Source organism: Chlorocebus sabaeus, chromosome 16, assembly GCF_047675955.1.
Source record: "Chlorocebus sabaeus isolate Y175 chromosome 16, mChlSab1.0.hap1, whole genome shotgun sequence".
In the NCBI taxonomy this organism is placed as follows: Eukaryota; Metazoa; Chordata; class Mammalia; order Primates; family Cercopithecidae; genus Chlorocebus; species Chlorocebus sabaeus.
In genome coordinates, this window is record NC_132919.1 from 53,365,816 (window position 1) to 53,386,164 (window position 20,349).

The 20,349-nt window shown below is 52.0% G+C and overlaps 1 protein-coding gene across 2 annotated transcripts in view; it reads left to right on the top strand.

Annotated features, from left to right (window-relative positions):
* The window catches only part of SDK2 (sidekick cell adhesion molecule 2), a 310,564-nt gene that overhangs the window by 188,448 nt on the left and 101,767 nt on the right, over positions 1–20,349 (top strand). For both annotated transcript variants that reach the window (XM_008011913.3, XM_008011914.3), the window contains exons 5-9: positions 6,633–6,766; positions 14,072–14,183; positions 16,625–16,815; positions 16,956–17,039; positions 19,101–19,295. In XM_008011913.3, the coding sequence (XP_008010104.1) occupies positions 6,633–6,766; positions 14,072–14,183; positions 16,625–16,815; positions 16,956–17,039; positions 19,101–19,295 (716 nt within the window). The remainder of the gene's footprint in view (positions 1–6,632; positions 6,767–14,071; positions 14,184–16,624; positions 16,816–16,955; positions 17,040–19,100; positions 19,296–20,349) is intronic.

A 20,349-nucleotide genomic window follows, 5' to 3' on the forward strand; every position in this document is an offset into this window, starting at 1 on the left:
GACTCAGCCTTTCCTGGTCTCTGTAGAGAGTGGAGGCATAGATGGACAGTTCCTGTCTTTGGCGAACATTAGGTCTAGTTGGGGGAAGGAAGCATAGTGACAATAACAATAATAATATCACCATCATAGGCCGGTCGCAGTGGCTCACGCCTATAATCCCAGCACTTTGGGAGGCTGAGGTGGACCGATCACTTGAGGTCAGGAGTTGAGACCAGCCTGAGCAACATAGCAAAACCCTGTCTCTACTAAACATACAAAAATTAGCTGGCCATTGTGGTGGACACCTGTAATCCCAGCTTCTTGGGAGACTGAGGCTGGAGAATCGCTTGAACCTGGGAGTCAGGTTGCAGTGAGCCGAGATCGGGCCACTGCACTCCAGCCTCCAGCCTCCAGACAGAACCAGACTCCATCTCAAGTAATAATAGTAATGACAATATCACCATCATCATAATAGCAGCTGCCGTTTACTGAATGGCTGCTATGTCCTGGGGACTGAGCTAAGCACACCACACACATCCCCTCTCCTCCCAGACACACACATCCCCTCTCCTCCCAGACACACACATCCCCTCTCCTCCCGGACAGCCACACTCTGTGAGGAAGAAGATGCTCTCAATCTCATTCTCCTTCCTGTCCCCAGAGCACCTGTTGTTGAATGAATGACCCTCACAACAACCCGGTGAGATGCTAGGTTTCTCCCCATTTTACAGACAGTCAAGTGAAGTTCCCAAAAGTTTAACTACTTTGCCAAATCTCACACAGCTGGTAAGTGGTGGAGCTGCGTCCAGCCCTGCCAACTCCGGAGTCAGGTTCTTTAATTCTTGTATTATGTGAAAAGTGCCTGAAAACAGGCCTACAGACTCCATGAAAAGATTGTATTTGTGGGGAACAAGCCCTGTGGAGTATCTCAACCTAGCTACCTGTTGAAATCATTTGGGAGTTTGGGGATACAGTCATGTGTTCGCTTAATGACAGAGATACAGTCTGAGAAACATGTCATTTGGCAGTTTCATCATTGTGTGAACACACATCTAGATGGTGCAGCCTTCTACGCACCCAGGATGTATGGTGTAGTCCGTTGCTCCTAAGCTGTACACCTGTACAGCATGTTACTGTACTGTGGGCAATTGGAACACAATGGTAAGTATTTGTGTATCTAAACATATCTAAATATAGGAAAGGTACCATAAAAATATGGTATAAAAGATTTTTTTAATGGCACACCTGTATAAGGCAGTTTCTTTATAATCTTATGGAACCAGCATCATTTATGTGGTCTGTTTTTGACTGAAACGCTATGCTGTGCATGACTGTGTGCTGATCCTTGGGCTCTATCCTAAGACTCTCTGACTTAATTGAAATGGGATGGAATTTGGACATCAGAATTTTTAAAAGCTCCCCAGGTGGTTCTAATGTGAAGCCAGGGTTAAGAACCACCGTGCTAGGATATATCAGCTATCCACAGCCACAAATATGCTGCGTAACAAAACAGCTCAGTGGGCCAGGCACAGTGGCTCATGCCTGTAATCTCAGCACTTTGAGAGGTCAAGCCAGGCAGATCACGTGAGGTCAGGTGTTCAAGACCAGCCTGGCCAACCTGGCAAAATCCCATCTCTACTAAAAACACAAAATTAGGCATGGTGGCACATACCTATAGTCCCAGCTACTCAGGAGGCTGAGACAGGAGAATCACTTGAACCCGGGAGGCAGAGGCTGCAGTGAGCCATGATTGCACCACTGCACTCGAACCTAGGTGATAAGAGCGAGACTCCATCTCCAAAAAAAAAAAACCAGCTCAGTGCTTAGAGCAATACACAATACACATTTCTTTTTCTTGTGAGTCTACAGGCTGGTGATTTAGGCTGGGCTTGGCTGGACTTTCTCACTTGTCTGGGATAGCTGACTTGTCTGGGTGACTTGACTGTGCTGCACAATGCATTCTCCTGCCTGCCAGCCCTAGCACGTTTTCCTGGCAATTGCAGAGGAGCAGGGGAAGAAGCAGGAACATACACTTTTCCAGCTTCTGCTAACATCTCATGGGCCAAAGCAAGAACATGGCAGAACTCAGAATCAAGATGTAGGAAAATAGATTCTGTTTCTTGAGCGACGGAACCTGCAAAGTCACGGGACAAAGAGTGTGGATACAGAGCAGGGTGAAGAATTGGAGCGGCACCCCAGATTAACAGGGGGACGCATGCTGCGTGAGTCAGAGTGTGTCCCCCTGTCCTCTCGTGTCCATGTCTATCCACGAGATGGACATTCTGGAGAGAGCCACAAGCCCAGGGACCTTCCTTCACTGCCTGCTGGAGTCTCAGAGGGGGCAAGTCAAAGGTTCCTCTGCCTCCTGCTCCTCTCTGTGTTTAAGACTTGAGCTCAGTGGCCGGGCGCGGTGGCTCAAGCCTGTAATCCCAGCACTTTGGGAGGTCAAGGCGGGCGGATCATGAGGTCAGAAGATCAAGACCATCCTGGCTGACACAGTGAAACCCCGTCTTTACTAAAAGTACAAAAAAAAAGTTAGCAGGGTGTGGTGGCGGGCGCCTGTAGTCCCAACTACTCGGAAGGCTGAGGCGGGAGAATGGCGTGAACCCGGGGGGCGGAGCTTGCAGTGAGCCGAGATCTGGCCACTGCACTCCAGCCTGGGCGACAGAGTGAGACTCCGTCTCAAAAAAGAAAAAAAAAAAAAAAAAAGTCTTCAACTCAGGCCCTGGGGGTCCCAGTCCAGGGTGCTTCCCTCCGGGCACTAGTTAAAGCAGAGCCCAAAGTCTCGGTCACTTCACACCATAGAAGTTGATGTCTTGCCCATTTATTGTTGTTTTTGTTTATGTTTCTGTTTTGAGATGGAGTTTCGCTCTTGATGCCCAGGCTGGAGTGCAATGGCGCGATCTCAGCTCACTGCAACCTCTGCCTCCTGGGTTCAAGCGATTCTCCTGCCTCAGCCTCCAGTAGCTGGGATTACAGACATGCGCCACCACACCCGGCTAATTTTGTATTTTTAGTAGATACGGGGTTTTACCATGCTGATCAGGCTGATCTTGAACTCCTGACCTCAGACGATCCACCTGTCTCTGCCCCCCAAAGTGCTGGGATTACAGGTAGTAATCCCACTGTGCCCAGCCCCATTTAAAGTCCTACCATGATGAGAGGCATGGTGTCTTCCACACAGTCTTTCAGGAGCCCTGCTGACAGGAGTTTTGCTATCATCAGCACACAGCCTTCCTAGTTGTCCTGCTCTGCCAGAGAGAAAGGGTGCGGACATGAGGATCGCACAGGGGGTGCTCATGGTGCAAGCTCAGCAGCGGTGCACATCCCTTCCTCCATATCCCAGTAGTTCAGCCTCACTGCCCCACCTGGATGCACGTAGAGATGCAAAGCCAGTCTCTGGCTTCCCAGCCACTATAGTCCATGACACGAGGGAAGCCTGAGACTGAGGTGAGCAGCAGCCGTGTCTGCCATCTTAATATGCACTCTACCTAGGACAGACCGTGTCAGGCATGGCACTCTTGACATCTGGGACCCAATCACTCTTCCCTGTGTGGGCCTTCCTGTGCACCACGCGTGCTTAACAACATCCCTGGCCTTGACCCCTAGTTGTTAGTGGCACTCCCAGAGTTGGCAACCAAAAGTTGTCCAGACATTGTCATCCCTGGAGGGCAAAGTCAACCCTGGTTGAGAACCACTGACCCAGAAAGCTTGATCGTGATATTGACAAAATACAGCCAAAGGAGACTTCCTGATCAAGAAAGAGATGAAATCGGAGGTGGGAGCCTTCTTGGAGACCAAAAGGGTCCTAAGACAGGTGGGTGAACTGGAATGTGGGCCAAGCTGTGCCCAGTGTGCCCACTAGAGGCTTCCTTGAAGCTGCTTCTATGGTAGTCATGGGCGTGGCTGGGGCAGCTGGGCCTGCTGGTCCTGGCGTGTGGTACTTGAAATCCTCTAAGCCCTGAAGCTGGCCGTGTGCCAGTCTGCGGGGTGGGAAGAGACAGGTGGTGGACTACAGGGCTATCTTAGGCCTAATGAGGAAAGAACAGAAGCAGTAACAGGAATCCGAATCCCTCAACCTCTGGGCTGGAAGAAATCCTACAGAATACCTGCTTCCACCCTTGCACAGAGGAGGAAACTGAGGCCCAGCAAGGAGGAAGCTGCATGCCCTTTAGAGGCTAGGGCCACAGCTCCATTCTAGAGCTTACCCCTGCCCCAGCCAGAGCCCTGCACGGGGAGCACCCTTCCTCCAACTCAGCCACCCTCACATGCTACACCTAAGGACAAGTCCCTGCAGGAAACTCCCAGGTGGGAAAATGACCACTCTCCCTGTCTTATCTTAAGCTTTTGAAATACTTTTGCCTGGCTCTGGCCCCACCTCCTATTGCCTCATTAGCTGGAGGTTAAAAGAACTCTCCTGTTTTTTCTTTTTGTTTTTTGTTCGTTTATCTGTTTTGTTTTGAGATGGAGTTTTGCTCTTGTTGCCCAGGCTGGAGTGCAATGGTGCAATCTCGGCTCACTGCAACCTCTGCCTCCCAGGTTCAAGCGATTTTCCTGCCTCAGCCTCCCGAGTAGCTGGGATTACAGGCCTGCACCACCACACCTGGCTATTTTTGTATGTTTAGTAGAGATGGGGTTTCTCCATGTTGGTCAGGATGGTCTCAAACCCCCAACCTCAGGTGATCCACCTGCTTTAGCCTTCCAAAGTGCTGGGATTACAGGAGTGAGCCACTGCGTCCGGCCAAGAGCTCTCCAGAAAAAAAAAAAAAAAAAAAAGAGGGGCATCATAAGGGAAGGGTACCCAGGAATTAGGGGAAGGAGGGTTTGGCTTCCTGCTTCCCAGAGCTGCGCCAAGGGTGTGATTCTCAGCATGTGAAGCACCAAAACCAGGAGAGAGGGGGTTGAAAACCAGCACAGCCAGGCTGGGAGAGAGCTGGGCTGGAGAAGCATTAGTGGGGATATTTATTTGAGAGCCTGTTTAAAACTCTGTAACATTCACCTAATGGGAAAATTTGAAAAGAATTCAACTGGATTTGTCCTTGTTAAACTAACATTAAGGATGTTTAACAGCTGTCTCAGGCCCATCACATTAAAATCCAGAGATATACTTGACAAACTAATGGCTTTGTTTGTCATTGGGAGAATGGGTGGAGGGAAGCAGAGCTGGTGTGGGTGGCGCTCCTGGCTCCATTGCACCCACATTCCATGGAGTCTCCAGCTTCCTGCTCAGACAAGCCCCTTTTCCCTGCCTGAAGACCTGGCCTGAGAAGGGGCTGCATGATGGGATCCCAGCAAGGGAAACTGGCTGAGGCAAACAGCCCATTGCTGCACCCCAAAGCACAGCAGCCTCCTTTTCCCTCCTAACCAGCCCACCTCGTCCCACTCTTGGTTATGAGCTTCAAAGAGGTAGAAACTCCAGTCGGGTACAATGGCTCACACCTGTCATCCCAATACTTGGAGAGGCCAAGGCGGGCAGATCACCTGAGGTCAGGAGTTTGAGACCAGCCTGGCCAACATGGCAAAACCCTGTCTCTACTAAAAATACAAGAATTAGTCGGGTGTGGTGGCAGGCACCTGTAATCCCAGCTATTCAGGAGGCTGAGGCAGGAGGATCACTTGAACCGTGGAAGCGGAGGTTGCAGTGAGCCAAGATCATACCATTGCACTCCAGCCTGGGTGATAAGAGCAAAACTCTGTCTCAAAAAAAAAAAAAAAAAAAAAAAAGACTGGGCACAGTGGCACACGCCTGTAATCCCAGCACTTTGGGAGTCCAAGGCGGGCAGATCACAAGGTCAGGAGATCAAGACCATCCTGTCTAACATGGTGAAACCCTGTCTCTACTAAAAATACAAAAAATTAGCCAGGGGTAGTGGCGTGCACCTGTAGTCCTAGCTACTTGGGAGGCTGAGGCAGGAGAATCGCTTGAACCCGGGAGGCAGAGGCTGCAGTGAGATCATGCCACTGCACTCTAGCCTCAGCAACAAATCGAGACTCTGTCTCAAAACAAACAAACAAACAAACAAAATGAGGTAGAAACTGATACTCAGAGAGGGAACTGGAGGGAGACAGGACTTCCAGAAATTGATGTTACCAGGCGACCTGTGGCCTTTGGGTATATCAATCCTGAACAGATTTAGGATTAGGGTTAAGGCTTGGATTCTGGAATGGCCCTGCATTTCTAAATTCATTAGCATTCATTTGTCATTTACTTATTCATTCATCCACATTCACTAATCCATGCTGAGAATATTTCTTCAGTGTCTAGACACTCATGATGCAGAAGTAACCACACACAGCCATGGAGGCTGTGACCTGGGAAAGGGCAAAATTCCAAGGGGATACCTGGAAGCCCCTTGCCCAAGCTTGCAGTAGGGGCCAGGGAAGCTTCCTTTGGGTGGTCTTGGTGTCTGGACATGAACGTGCTATCTCTGGGTCTGGTTGACAGCGTCAGCACCGTGTTTAGAATTCTCTGCAAACTAAACGTGGTGGGATGTAGGCGGTAAGAGGTTGGGGAGAGGGGTGGCAGGAGGGGCTCTGGGAGGCTGGGGACTGGGAGGTACAGTCAGGCTGCCCCCTTTGGGTTTCCGCTCCCACTCCCTGGAGGTTCAGAGCCCCTCAGGCCCCTGTCAGAGGAATCTTTTTCCTCTTCCCAGAGCCATCACGCTGGAGAACACCCTTGTCATCCTGTCAACGGTGGCCCCTGACGCAGGTCGCTACTACGTGCAGGCTGTTAACGACAAGAATGGGGATAACAAGACCAGCCAGCCCATCACGCTCGCCGTGGAGAGTAAGTACGCACAGGGCCGGGACCGATCGCGCAGCAGGTCATTAAATCTTGGCAATGGTGCTCCAGGGGATCATTGAGAAGATGGAGTGGCAGAGGAGGGGGCCAGGGAAGCTGGGGGACAGTGGGGGAGCCTTCCCAAGGAGGAGGAGACAGAGCAGAGCCAGGGGTGCCCGGGCAGAAAGGGAGCAGCTGAACGCTGGAGCCCGTTCCCATGACATGCCTGAGATCCTGCATTGGTAGAGAGGATGCTTAGCACGACGGTTAGCAGGGCTACCAGGGACCCAGGGAGGGGTGGGGCAGAGGAAGAGTGTGTGCGTGTGTGAGTTGCAGCCACTATTGGGACTGAGATGCGACCAGGAGGGCATGTGGGTGATGGTAGGGTTGAAGCTTGTTTTTACGGAAATATATTAACTGCCTGTACTTGGCTGTCACATAAAAAGTGCTGTCTATATTAGGAACCAGGTGGTCCCTGCTGATGGGAACACAGGCCCTCTGCCCAGGCACCTACCTAAAACACCTCCATCGTCAGACACCTCCAGCTCCCTGGGCGAAAGGGACAAAGCCCTCTCTAGAACTCACCACACAGTGAGACACACATAAAAGCATGACTCCCTCGGTGTGCTTTGGCAAAGAGACGCTTGTCCAGCCAACACTGAAGCCAGTTTTCTTGGGAGGGACAAGATGCTAGGATGTTCTTTCTGGCCTGGTTCTCCGTACTGGACTAGCCCTTCCCTCCATACTCCATTCCCAAGACAGAGAAGGAAGGGTGGACAGCCCAGGAGCAACCCAGACCCAAATCCCAGAGTATGTGGGGTGAGGCCAGAGCTTCCTGCAGCAGCAGCATCTGAGCCATCACACAAGCTGGAGGAGGCAGATGTTCAACTCCCTGCGCATCTGTACAACTCCTGCTCTCAAAGCAAGCCTCTTTTATCAACCTTGGTCATGATGGTACTTGCCCACCAGTGGCAAGATGAGGGTGTGGACCAACCTGGGGCTTTTCTGTGCTCTTATTCTGATCCTAGCCTCTGCTGTCAGTGTCCAGAGGGCCCAGGACATTTCCAGGCCTTGCCATCCCCATTCCAGGGCCTTTCAAACTTCAGCAGGAACCACTTCCCATTATCTCAGGGATCTCCTTCCCCTACTCAGCATCCAGTCTGCCTAGAAGGAAATCTGAATGCAGGGAGGAGAGTTTCATTCTGGAGACTGACCCATCAGGGTCACAAGTATATCTGGAGACTGACCATCAGGGTTGAGGGTGTAACCTCTAACATCAAGCCAGGGTCTCAGTCAAGTCCCAGCAGCCTGGGCCCCAGCCATACCCTGGGGCTGCTGTTTCTATAGAAGGGAATTTAGTCATCAAAGAGAGATGCTTCTCCCCACATATTTTCTAGTGATCAGATTCCCTGGAGTCTCATGGAATCCCATCATTTGGTAAGAGACGATGTCAAAGACACAGGAGTGGTTCGTGGTCCAGGTCAAAGCCAGGCATCCTCCTGGGTGACTCATTTTACCGTGAGACAGAGTCGGGGCCTTCCTCTTTGTTCCCCTCCTCCGGTACCCAGCTCCTCCTCACAGGTGTTAAACTAGGCTACTCTTCCTGGCTGACTTTGGGGTTATTCGCTCTCTGCTCCATCCCAAACCACCCGACCCTCCAGCTGGCCCCAGGGAGATGGGCAGGGCCCCTCTCTTACCCCCTGTACCCACCCAAGCCCTGCCCAGTTGCCTGCTTCTCCCACCCCACTGCCTCTTGGCCTTCTGCCGTCACACGCTGATTTATCCTGAATTCAGAGCAGAATCAGCTGATTTTTAGCTAATTTCTCTTCCCACAAGTGACTGCACTTGAAAACCCTCTTCCTCTCCATGACACAAATCCCCAGCCTGCCTGCCTGCCAACCAATTTGTGAGGAGCAATTGCCGCTTCACCCACCACCAGTGCCAGCTCCCTTCATTCCTCTCCTGGGCCTCACCCCTCCCTCTGCTCTCCCCTCTGCACCGCTTCCTCCATCCCTTCTGGACTCCCTTTCTGTACCTCTTTATAGGGACCCTATGCTCTTCAGAACCAGAGAAGGAAAGCGCAAGTCCGGTGACCCCAGAAGTTGCCCCCTGCTCAGGATAACCCTGGTGACCTCATCCAGACTGTCACAGCTCCTGAAAACCCCATGCTTGGGTGGATACCCGGGGATCAGTGCTACACTGCCGAAAGGAAATAGAATGTGAACCACATGCGAAATTTTAAATTTTCCAATAGCCCCATTTTTTACCAAGTAAAAAGAAATCGTTGACATTCATTTTATTACTCTATTTTATTTAACCCAACATAACAAGATGTTATCTTTTTAACATACAATCAATGTAAAGAATATTAATGGGATATCTTCCATTGGTTTTTTGCATACTAAGTCTTTGAAATCCTTGTATATTTTACGCTTATATCACATCTCAATCTGGATGTGAAATTTTCATCCGAAATACGTGATCTGTATTTAGATTTCACAAAATTTATAGCTGAAAAGTAGAGTCGTATGCATAAGTTGTTCCACACATACAACTTAAAAGTGTTCTAATAACTGAATTGGGGAGCCGTTCTTAATTAAATGTAAATTAGTTTAAATTAAATCACATTAGGTCAAAGGGGCACCATCCACATTGCAGGAGCTCATAGGCACGTGTGGCTTGTGGCCCCCACATTGGGTTGCTCAGGTCACAGGGCCTGGATACCCTGGTTCCTGGGCAGCTGGAGAACAGGCATCCCAGAAGCCTGTCCAGGAGAGGGGAGAAGCTCACACCCCTGCCCCACCGCTCACCAACCTGTGGCCCAGGCGAGTCCCATGGTCCCTGAGCCTCAGTTTCCCCATCTGTAAAGTGGTGCCTATGGCAAAGTTGGGAGGATTAAATGAGGTGGTCCAGGGCCAGGCGCAGTGACTCATGCCTGTAATCCCAACACTTTGGGAGGCCAGGCAGGTGGATCACCTGAGGTCAGGAGTTCAAGACCAGCCTGATCAACATGGAGAAACCCCGTCTCTACTAAAAATACAAAAAAATTAGCCGGGCATAGTGGCACATGCCTGTAATCTCAGCTACTCGGGAGGCTGAGGCAGGAGAGTCGCTTGAACCCGGGAAGCAGAGGTTGCGGGGAGCCAAGATCGTGCCATTACACTCTAGCCTGGGCAACAAGAGCGAAACTCGGTCTCAAAAAAAAAAAAAAAAAAAAGGTGGCCCAGGTGGGTCACATGGTCTCAGAGCCTCAGTTTCCCCATCTGTAAATTGGTGCCTATGGCAAAAATGGGAGGTATCCATGAGGTGATTCGGGGAGAATGGATCACGTTAGATGTCCGTTGTGGCTGTTATGCAAAGCATCTGGGGCAGTGAGATCCAGCGTGGCCTCCCGTGTGGGGAGCCCCCAACACTTCCTCCCACCCCAGGGCCCGCTCTACGGCAGGAGCTCACCGGGAAGACACCCCTCCTCCTTGCTTGGGCTTGCCTGTGATTTTCATGGTTTGACCTTTGGGGCCCCATTTATCCCAATAACCCACTTGTGCTGGGATGACCTTCATTTACAGTAAATCTGCTGCCGGACTCACTTCTCTGAGACCCACTCAACTCCCACTGTCTCCCAGGAAGCCACCCCATGAAACGCCCGAAGCCTTGCCTGGCACCCTGCAGGGCTTAACGTGCGTCCCTGAGCCTGTGACTCCTACCTCTCCATAGCCTCTGAGTCTATCGCTTGGACTGGGGCTGGCGGGGAGAGGTCTTCCCTGCACAGGCAGGCAAATCTCCAGGAGGGGAGGCTGGCATTTATTGAGCACCTACTGTGTGCCAGGCACTCTGCACTCACCTCAGACCAGCCTAGCTGCCCCCTTCCTGGCAACCATCATATGCTCTTTCATTCATTAACCCCATGAGCGTTGATTAGACTTCCTCTGGGACCTTGCCCTCCGTGAGGACAGACCCTGGCCATCTCACTTGGTGGGGAATCTCCGGTGCCTGCAACACAGCCTGGCACGTGTCAAGCATTCACCCAGGAAAGAATTGTTGAGCTGGGGCCTGAATTCACACAACCTTGAGAGGTAGTGACTTTCATCCCATTTCGCCCCTGAGAAGTCTGAACTCAGTAGGATGAAGTCACCAGGACACCCAGGGGCAGAGCTAGGCTTTGAGCCCAGGCCTTCCTCACTTCTGGGACCCTTTCTCCCCGTGCCAGCATCGCTGGCCACCTCAGCCCCCGTCGAGCCCTGCAGGCTGCCACCCGGGCCTGAGCACATGGCCATCTCTCCTCCATTCCTTCCAGAGCCAACAAGCCAGCTCCGAGCCCTGGGGCAGCCCTCGTATTTTTAAACTCAGAACTCGCCTTCCTCAAGGGCTCCCTGTTTACCTGGCTGTGCCGCGCAGCACTCTGGCTTGGGCTCTAACTGTCTGTCTCCTACTTGTGCCCCATTAATCTGAGCCATGGTACCTGCGCACCCCCGCATGTAATAAACAACTTAGAGCACACTTTTATGGATTCAGCTATATCAGCAGCTTTCAATCCGATCGCTCTTTATGGCACCTACATGAGGCTTTTATATTGTTGCAATTATTTTGCTTTATATGCTTCCTTTCTTTCCCCCTTCATTTTACTTTATTTTTTACATTTTATTCCCATTCTTCCTGGGCCTTTTCTAGCAAGGCCTGGAGTCAAGGAAGGAAAACCTGCCCAGGGCTGACAAGGTGGCCCACAGTGGCAGCGGAGCCACTGGGCACCCTCCCCCTGACCCCATAAGGAACGGCCTGTGACTGTCACACTGGGGCCTGGCATGTCATTGTGGCCTACTACCTCCAGAACCTTCTGGAAAGGGGCCAACTGGATAGATTTGTTGTGGAGAAAAAGTCCTCAGAGGCTGTATTTTCAGGAGCCATGGATCAGGCATACACAGAATATTGGAGTTTCTGCCAATATCGGGCCTACACTGACCCACCAAGATAAAAACTTGGCCTCTACTTTTTTTGTTTTGTTTTGTTTTTATTGTTATGTGGTTTTTGTTTGTTTTCTGTTTTGTTTTTTGGAGATGGAGTCTCACTCTGTTGCCCAGGCTGGAGTACAGTGGTGCGATCTCAGCGCACTGCAAGCTCCACTTCCTGGGTTCACGCCATTCTCCTGCCTCAGCCTCCCGAGTAGCTGTGACTACAGGTGCCCGCCACCACGCCTGGCTAATTTTTTTCTATTTTTTAGTAGAGACAGGGTTTCACCATGTTAGCCAGCATGATCTCGATCTTCTGACCTCGTGATGCGCCTGCCTCGGCCTCCCAAAGTGCTGGGATTACAGGCGTGAGCCACCACACCCAGCCTTCTACTTTTAAAAATACTCAAAATGAAAAAAAAAGAAAATGCTACCACCTCTATTAGAAGAGTTTGGAGTGTTTCTCTTTTTTGTGTGTTTTTTTCCAATAAAACCCACTTACGGGAAGTTCTTTTTCATTTCAATCATCGACCCTGGGAAGTGGACGATGGTAACTCTAGTTCCATTAATTTGTTCACTTCACACACGTATTTGAGCACTTACTGTGTGCCAGGCATGCTTCTTCCTGCTGCAGGAGTGGTGGTTGTCAAGACCACATGACCTGGCGTGGTGGCTCACGCCTGTAATCCCAACACTTTGGGAGGCTGAGGCAGCTGGATCACCTGAGGTCAGGAGTTCGAGACCAGCCTGGCCAACATAGTGTAACCCTGTCTCTAATAAAGATAAAAAATTAGCCAGGCGTGGTGGTGGTGCCTGTAGTCCCAGCTACTTGGGAGGCTGAGGCAGGAGAATCGCTTGAACCTGGGAGGCAGAGGTTGTGGTGAGCCAAGATTGCACCACTGCACTCCAGCCTGGGCAACAGAGCTAGACTCCATTTCAAAAAAAAAAAGACTGCATGAGTCAGCTCATGGTGCCGTAACAAAGCACTGCACCTGGGGGCTTACGAAGCAGACGTTCTGGCTCCCACCATCCTGGAGGCTGGAAGTCCCAGATTGGGAAGCACGGTCAGCTTCTCTTCTCAGCTTGCAGATGTCTGCCTTCCAGCGGTGTCCTCACATGGCAGAAAGAGAGTCAGCTCTGGCCTCTTCCTCCTCTTACAAGGACATGAATCTGAAATATGGAAATATTAACACCTAACAAGTACCTGGAAACCTGCTTTCTAAGAGTTTCATCCTTAACTCTTTAATTTCATTCAATGGGAGAATTAAAGTATTAGATGCTTTTCTAAGCAAAAGTTGACAATATGTCAAGAGAATATTTTTCTTTTTCCTTGGGACCCTCATTGGCCCTCATGAGGCCTGGCCCTCGTGGCCTCATCTAAGCCTAATCACCTCCCAAGGGACCCCTCCAAATGCCATAACATTGGGGGTTAAGGCTTTACATACGAATGTGTGGGGGACACAGCTCAGTCCACAGGAAAGACCCATGAGGTTCCTGGTGAGGGAGAATTTTAGTCTCTTATGGCCTGCACAACAAAGTACTACCAGCTGAGCAGCTCACAACAGAAATTGAGCCTCTCACAGTTCTGGGGGCCTGAAGTCTGAAAATCAAGGTGTTGGCAGGGCCATACTTCTCCAGAGATTCTAGGGGAGTCTCATTTCTTGCCTCTTCCTGGCTTCCAGCAGTGGCCAGCAGTGCTTGGCATTCCTTGGCTTGTGGCCACATCCCTCTACTCTGCCTCTGTCTTCACAGAGGCTTCCGGCCTGTGCATCTGTGTCTCAATTTCCCTCTTCTTACAACGACGCCAGTCATATTGGATCTTGAGCCCACCTTGATCCAATATGCCCTCACCTTAACTAATTACACCTGTAATGATCCTAGATCCAAATAAGGTCACATTTACAGGTGCTGGGTGGGCATGAATTGGCGGGAGGTGTGTGGGGAGAGGGGGCGGGTGACTCTGTTTGACCTAGTACAGAGAGTTTGCATTCTGGTGGAGGAAGTGGACAATGCAGAACTAAACCAACAAGGTCAACCCAGGCAGAGGGAAGGATTTGAAGGGAATGGAACAGGACAAGGTGGTGGTGGGGAGAGGGGGTGTGATTGCTTTACAGGAGGGGTGGGGAAGGCTGTCAAAGTCAGCAAAGTCTCTCCTTGGACCCTGGTGTGGTGGCTCATCAACAGAGGAAGAGGAGGGATCAGGTAGTCCCTGGGGTCAGTGTCTGGAGGTCTGCTCTGAGGCTGCCCCCATGGCCACCTGCTCCACTCAGTGAGGACAAAAGCCTCCCAGGGCATCAGCCTGTAATGAGGCCAGGCAGGGTTAGGATTTCCAACCTCTGCCCCCAGCTAACATCTGATCTCTCCCCAGATGTAGGGGGGCCTGCAGACCCCATCGCACCCACCATCATCATCCCACCTAAAAACACCAGCGTGGTGGCCGGGACCTCGGAGGTTACCTTGGAGTGTGTGGCCAATGCCAGGTGGGTAGTGCCTCTTCCCTCGCTCCTGCGCCTCTAACTCCAGCTGCTGCTCCCAAACTGCAGGCTCCAGGGAGAGCAGCCAGAAGCCACATCCCCTGAGATCCAGGACGGAGGAGGAGGGTTGCGGGGAGACGAGCAGGAGGGAAGTGTGCATGGGAAACAGTTCACATGGTGGTTAAGAGTACGGCTTTGGGCGCGATGGCTCATACCTGTAATCCCAGCACTTTGGGAGGCCAAGGCGGGAGGATCACCTGAGGTTGGGAGTTCAAGACCAGCCTGACCAACATGGAGAAACCCTGTCTCTACTAAAAATACCAAATTGGCCGGGTATGGTGGCGCATGCCTGTAATCCCAGCCACTCGGGAGGCTGAGGCAGGAGAATCACTTGAACCCAGGAGGCGGAGGTTGCAGTGAGCCGAGATTGCACCATTGCACTCCAGCCTAGGTAACAAGAGCAAAACTCCGTCTCAAGAAAAAAAAAAAAAAGAGTACGGGCTTTGTAGGAGGGCAGATTGGGGGTTAGGAACCACCAGGGCCCTTCCCAGCCATGGGCGGCCCTCACCTCTCCCACATAGGAAACAATTATGTAACCCCCGAGCCTCATTATGTGCAGCTAGGTGCCTTCCATGCTCTGCGCCATGCTAAGCACCTTCCCAGAAGACCTCCTTTCTCCCAAAACAACTGTATGGCATAGGTGTCACCACTTCAGAGCCCAAAGAGGGCAAGTGGACTGCCCAACGTCACCCAGCTGGATGATAGCTGAGTTGAAATGCACTGCCCCCTCCCCCCGGGCCTGGATTCACTGCTGTGTTCTGGGCCTCCGTCTCCGCATCTGTAAAATGGGAATGATCTAAGCATCAACCCCAGCGGAATGCGCATAGGTAGCACACTGACCCAGCCTGACCTGACCCTTCCTAAGGGCACTATGAAGTTAAACCGATGGGATGGGTGGGGGGTTACACAGATGATCCCCCCGAGGTCCCCTTGACCTGAAGCTTCCTGGAGAGGGACAGTGTGTCCTGTAGCAGCATTTTTTTTTTAAAGACAGGGTCTCACTATGTTGCCCAGGCTGTTCTCAAACTCCCAGGCTCAAGTGATCCTCCTGCCTCAGCCTCTCAAAGTGCTGGAATCACAGATGTGAGCCACCATGTCCAGCCTTTTTTGTTGTTGTTATGATTTTTGGCAGCATTTCTAAAAGTATCCTCCTCCAGTCCCAAGTTTCTCACAAGCATGGTGTATTAGCCCGTTTGCTTTGCTATAAAGGAATACTTGAGACACAGTCATCTACAAAGAAAAGAGGTTTATTTGACTCATGGCTCTGCAGGCTGTACAACAAGCATGGCACAGGCATCTGCTTCTGGGGAGGCCTCAGGAAGCTTCCAATCACGGCAGAAGGAGAAAGGGGAGCCAGCGTGTCTTATGGCAAGAGAGGGAACAAGAGAGAGGGGAGGAGGAGCTAGGCTCCTTTAAACAACCAGCTCTCACATGAACTAATAGAGTAAGAACTCACTCCATCACCAAGTGCGTGACACCAAGCATTGGGGATCACATTTCCCCATGAGACTTGGAGGGGAAACACATCCAAACCCCAGGACATGGGCAAGGCTGCCAGGGTGCAACTACGCAGTGAAAGCACTGAGAAGCCCCTCAATGAAGAACCTGCCCAGCATCACTCGAGCTACTGTCACTCAAGCCACTGTTTCCCAGACGTATGCGGCCACAGAACTCCTTTTCCACGGGGCGCCTCTGAATACCCCCATGGCACTAGCAGGGGCCTACTTTGGAAGATCCATCCTCAGTGACCCACCAGGTGCTAAACAGGAGTTGCCTGGACAGACCCAAGTCTTGGGGGTTTGGGGGTGCAGGGGCTGGTGATGGTGGAAAGCCAGGCCAGACTCACACCCTTGCTCTTCTCTTGCAGTTGGAGGGTGGGTTTCTCTGTCTGTCTGTCTGTCTGTCTGTCTTGTCTGCCCTTATTTCCCCTTTTCAAACTCTGGGTGTTTCATGTTGCTGTCTGTCACTTGCTCTCATCCTCATCTCCTCCGTGTCACTGGTCTGTGGTTGGATGGGGCACAGCACACAGGGAAGACCAGAAGAAAGAGCTGCAGGCCAGGCTGCTTTCCTGCTTTGCCTGAGCCACCAAGCCCTGAGTTCCAAGTGCATCAGCAGGCCCTGTTCCAAGCACTTCACCGGCACTAATGCATTCGCCTTGGCTACAACCCCCTGAGTAGGCACAGATGCGCCCGCTTTACAGAAGAGGAAACTGAGACCCAGAGCCCAGTAGGAATTTGCCCAAGATCTTGCATCTACAAAGTGGCAGGAAGGTGGCAAACCCAGGCAGCCCGGCTCCCAAGCCCACACTCCTTACCACCCCCTGCCCTGCCTCTCAGGCCTCCAGGAGTCCTCATGGCTGAACACTGGCCTTCCCTTGCCCTCTGCAGGCCCCTGATCAAGCTGCATATAATTTGGAAGAAGGACGGGATGTTGCTGTCAGGCGGCATCAGTGACCACAACCGCCGGCTCACCATCCCCAACCCCACTGGCAGCGACGCTGGCTACTATGAGTGTGAAGCTGTCCTGCGCAGCAGCAGTGTCCCCTCTGTGGTCCGGGGCGCCTACCTCTCGGTGCTGGGTGAGACAGGGCGGGGCTGCTAGGGCTCCCCTGAGGGGTAGGAGCAGCACGGGGAGGGGCCTCCTTAAGGGTGACCTCCACAGTGGCTGGATCAAAGGGAGCATGGCTCTGATCCCCTCCCCTGGTCCTTCCTCCTACAGAACCGCCTCAGTTTGTCAAGGAGCCAGAAAGACACATCACTGCAGAGATGGAGAAAGTGGTGGACATCCCCTGTCGGGCCAAAGGTAATGAGGTGGCACCGATGGAGGGGGCAAAGACCCCAGATCTTCAGCCTCTCTCGTCCTTGTCATGGACATTTCTAAATTCCAGCTTCTTCTCCGGACCATGTCACTAAGCAGAGAGTCTGCCTGGCTGTCTGAGCAGGCACCCCAGGAAACAAACAGGCCAAATTACCATAATCTCAGGCTGGAAATCAACCTTTACTGTACCATAACTTGAGGGTTACAAATGAACCCAACTTACCGTAATTTCAGGACAGGTGGCAGACCCAAATTGCCCATAATTTGAGAGCTGTAGACAATGACAAATTACCGTAATGCCAGAACTAGCAGCACCCGGGCGCATCTCACCTGAGATGTGTCTTATAAACTTGGCCTGTTTCCTGGGCCATTTTGCTCCAACTCCTCTGCCAGCTCCCTCCGCTATTCCTATTTAACCCCCCTTGAAAGAGTTCCTGGAGAATTTCTACTTTCCCCTTCCTCATCATCCTTCCTTCTGATTCAGTTCCACCAAAAGAGCCCGCAACCAGGGTGAAATCTGGGATGATAGAAAAGAGCGTGCACAGTGGGACACGCTGAGCAAAGGGGCAAAATGTGGCTCTGCAGGAGCGAGGATTGCACTGGAGGGGATGAGTAATGACTTCCCTTCTGAGACTCCACAAGGGGAAGGCAAAGATCCATCCATTCAGGCAGCAAATATATTTTGAGGGCTTACCATGTGCCAATAGTGTCCTCAGGAGTGGGGAGATACAGAATAAACTAAACAGCCAGATCCCTGCTCCTGTAGAATGTAACATTCTCAGGAGGGAGATGGGCAAGCCGATAAACAAATAAAGATACCTTATTTCATCTCATCTAAAATGCCATGGGTTGTAAGATGCCCCATTATTTTATGGACCACTAAGAAAGAAAAAAGGCAGCCAATTAAATTATGACATGCTGTCGATTATAAGACACCTCCTGATCGCGGAGACGTGACGTGGGAAAGAGAGCGCATGGTGGATTGGATGAAATGCAGCATCACAGGCTGTCAGGATTGGAGGGTGCGGGGAAGGGAAGGCAAGTAAGCTTAGTGGGGACAGGGCCGTGGGGTGCTCCTTGGGACGGGGTGTGGCCAGCTCTTCTGGGGGAAGTCTTTTTGTGTTCTTTTTTGAGACGGAGTCTCGTTCTGTCGCCCAGGCTGGAATGGAGTGGCACGATCTTGGCTCACTGCAACCTCTGCCTCCCAGGTACAAGGAGGCAGCAACCTGAGTAGCTGGGATTACAGGCATGCGCCAGCACACCAGGCTAATTTTTGTATTTTTAATAGAGACAGGGTTTCACCATGTTGGTCAGGTTGGTCTCGAACTCCTGAGCTCAGGTGATCCACCCGCCTCAGCCTCCCAAAGTGCTGGGATTACAGGCGTGAGCCACCGTGCCCAGCCCGGCTGGGGGATCTTCTGAAAACAACGTGCCAGGCTGAGAGTGGGGAGAGGAGCCTCCTTTCACCTCCATGTGCAAAGCCGTTATGGGGGGCTTCCAGGTGCCCCCCAGGGAACACTGGACCCTCTACGTGCTCTTCAACACAGGGCGCCATGCGTTTGGGAAAGTATCCCCACTTGGAGGTTCCCAGAGCACACGTGTGTCTGCTAAGTATTGCAATAAAAAATAAGAAATTAGGCCAGGTGCAGCAGCTCACACCTGTCATTCCAGCACTTTGGGAGGCTGAGGTGGGAGGAACGCTTGAAACCAAGAGTTCTAGACCAACCTGGGCAACCTAGCGAGACCCCATGTCTACACAAATAGAAATAAAAAATAAAAAATACATTAGTTTGTCCAATGCAGCATTTCCATGCTAAACTGATCCCAGGATCTTTACTCTATCCCAAAGACTTTGAGAATTGTCACTCTAAGAGCATCTTCCTCCTCTCCCTAGACCCAAAGTGGCACCTCTGAGAAGGTTCTAGACACCAAGATTCACCAGGGACCCCCTCGCAGATTTCCAGGCCTGGCCTCCGCCCAAGCACCCCTCCTAGGCGGAGAGGAGGCAGGAGGCAGGTTGAGAGTGGGTCCACGTCTTGCCCACAGGTGTGCCGCCGCCCTCCATCACCTGGTACAAGGATGCGGCCGTGGTGGAGGTGGAGAAGCTGGCCCGCTTCCGGCAGCGCAGCGACGGGGGCCTGCAGATCAGCGGCCTGGTGCCCGATGACACCGGCATGTTCCAGTGCTTCGCCCGCAATGCAGCCGGCGAGGTGCAAACTTCTACCTATCTGGCTGTCACCAGTAAGTCAGGCCTTCCCTTGTCCTGCCCGTGAGCCCCTCTGCCCAGGACGTGGCTTTCCTCCAGGGTCTTCTCAGGGGGCTCTTGAGCACAGCATGCTCCATGATGCAGAGAGGACCCCCAAAGGCTGCCTGCTGCCCAGCAGCCTGGGGCACAGCCAGTTACCCCTGCTGCCTCTGCAGCCCCGAGTCCAGAGCCCTGGAGGAAATCTCCAGTCCCTAGAAGTTCTGTCCAGTGTCCTGGGGCCCAGGTTGGGTTCACGGCTTTTTGAGAAAAGGAGCTATGAAACCAACCATGGGTACCAGCTCTGGCATTTCAACTGCCCCTGGGTTCCCAGGCAGAGCTGAAGTGACCCCATTCCAGAGGACCTGCTCATGTTTCCAAAGAAGAAAACTGGTGCTTTTCTCTTAGTTCTCCTGCTTGCAAATGCCTTTCTGCCCTTGGAGTCTCTGTCAGGGGTTGTCATAGTTGCCCTGGCCACTTCCCGGAGCTCTTTTAGCAGTCAAAGGTGATACTGTGGGCCGGGCACGGTGGCTCACACCTGTAATCCCAGGACTTTGGGAGGTCAAGCAGGGTGGATCACTTGAGCCCAAGAGTTTGAGACCAGCCTGAGCAACACAGCGAAACCCCATCTACCAAAAATACAAAAAATTAGCCAGGCACGGTGGCACACACCTGTACTCTCAGCTACTTGGGATGCTGAAGTGGGAGGACCACTCAAGTCCAGGAGGCAGAGGTTGCAGTGAGCCAAGATGTCACCACTGCACTCCAGCCTGGGTGACAGAGTGAGACCCTGTCTCAAAAAAAAAAAAAAAAAAGATACTGTGAGTGGCCCATAAGCTCAAAGGTCTGTGTAAGTGCAAAGTGCTGGTGGGCTCCTCAGGAAACACAGGGATGTTCAGGGGTCTCCTTGAGCTCCACAGTGTTCATCACCCAGACCCACAGAGGCCCCAGACAGGGCAGCCGTGGGGCAGAGAGCTTTTGGGTGTACCCCGAAGGTGGCTACCATGGGGCTATTGTCTTGCTTCTGACTTCCAAGTACAGGTGATCTTAGCT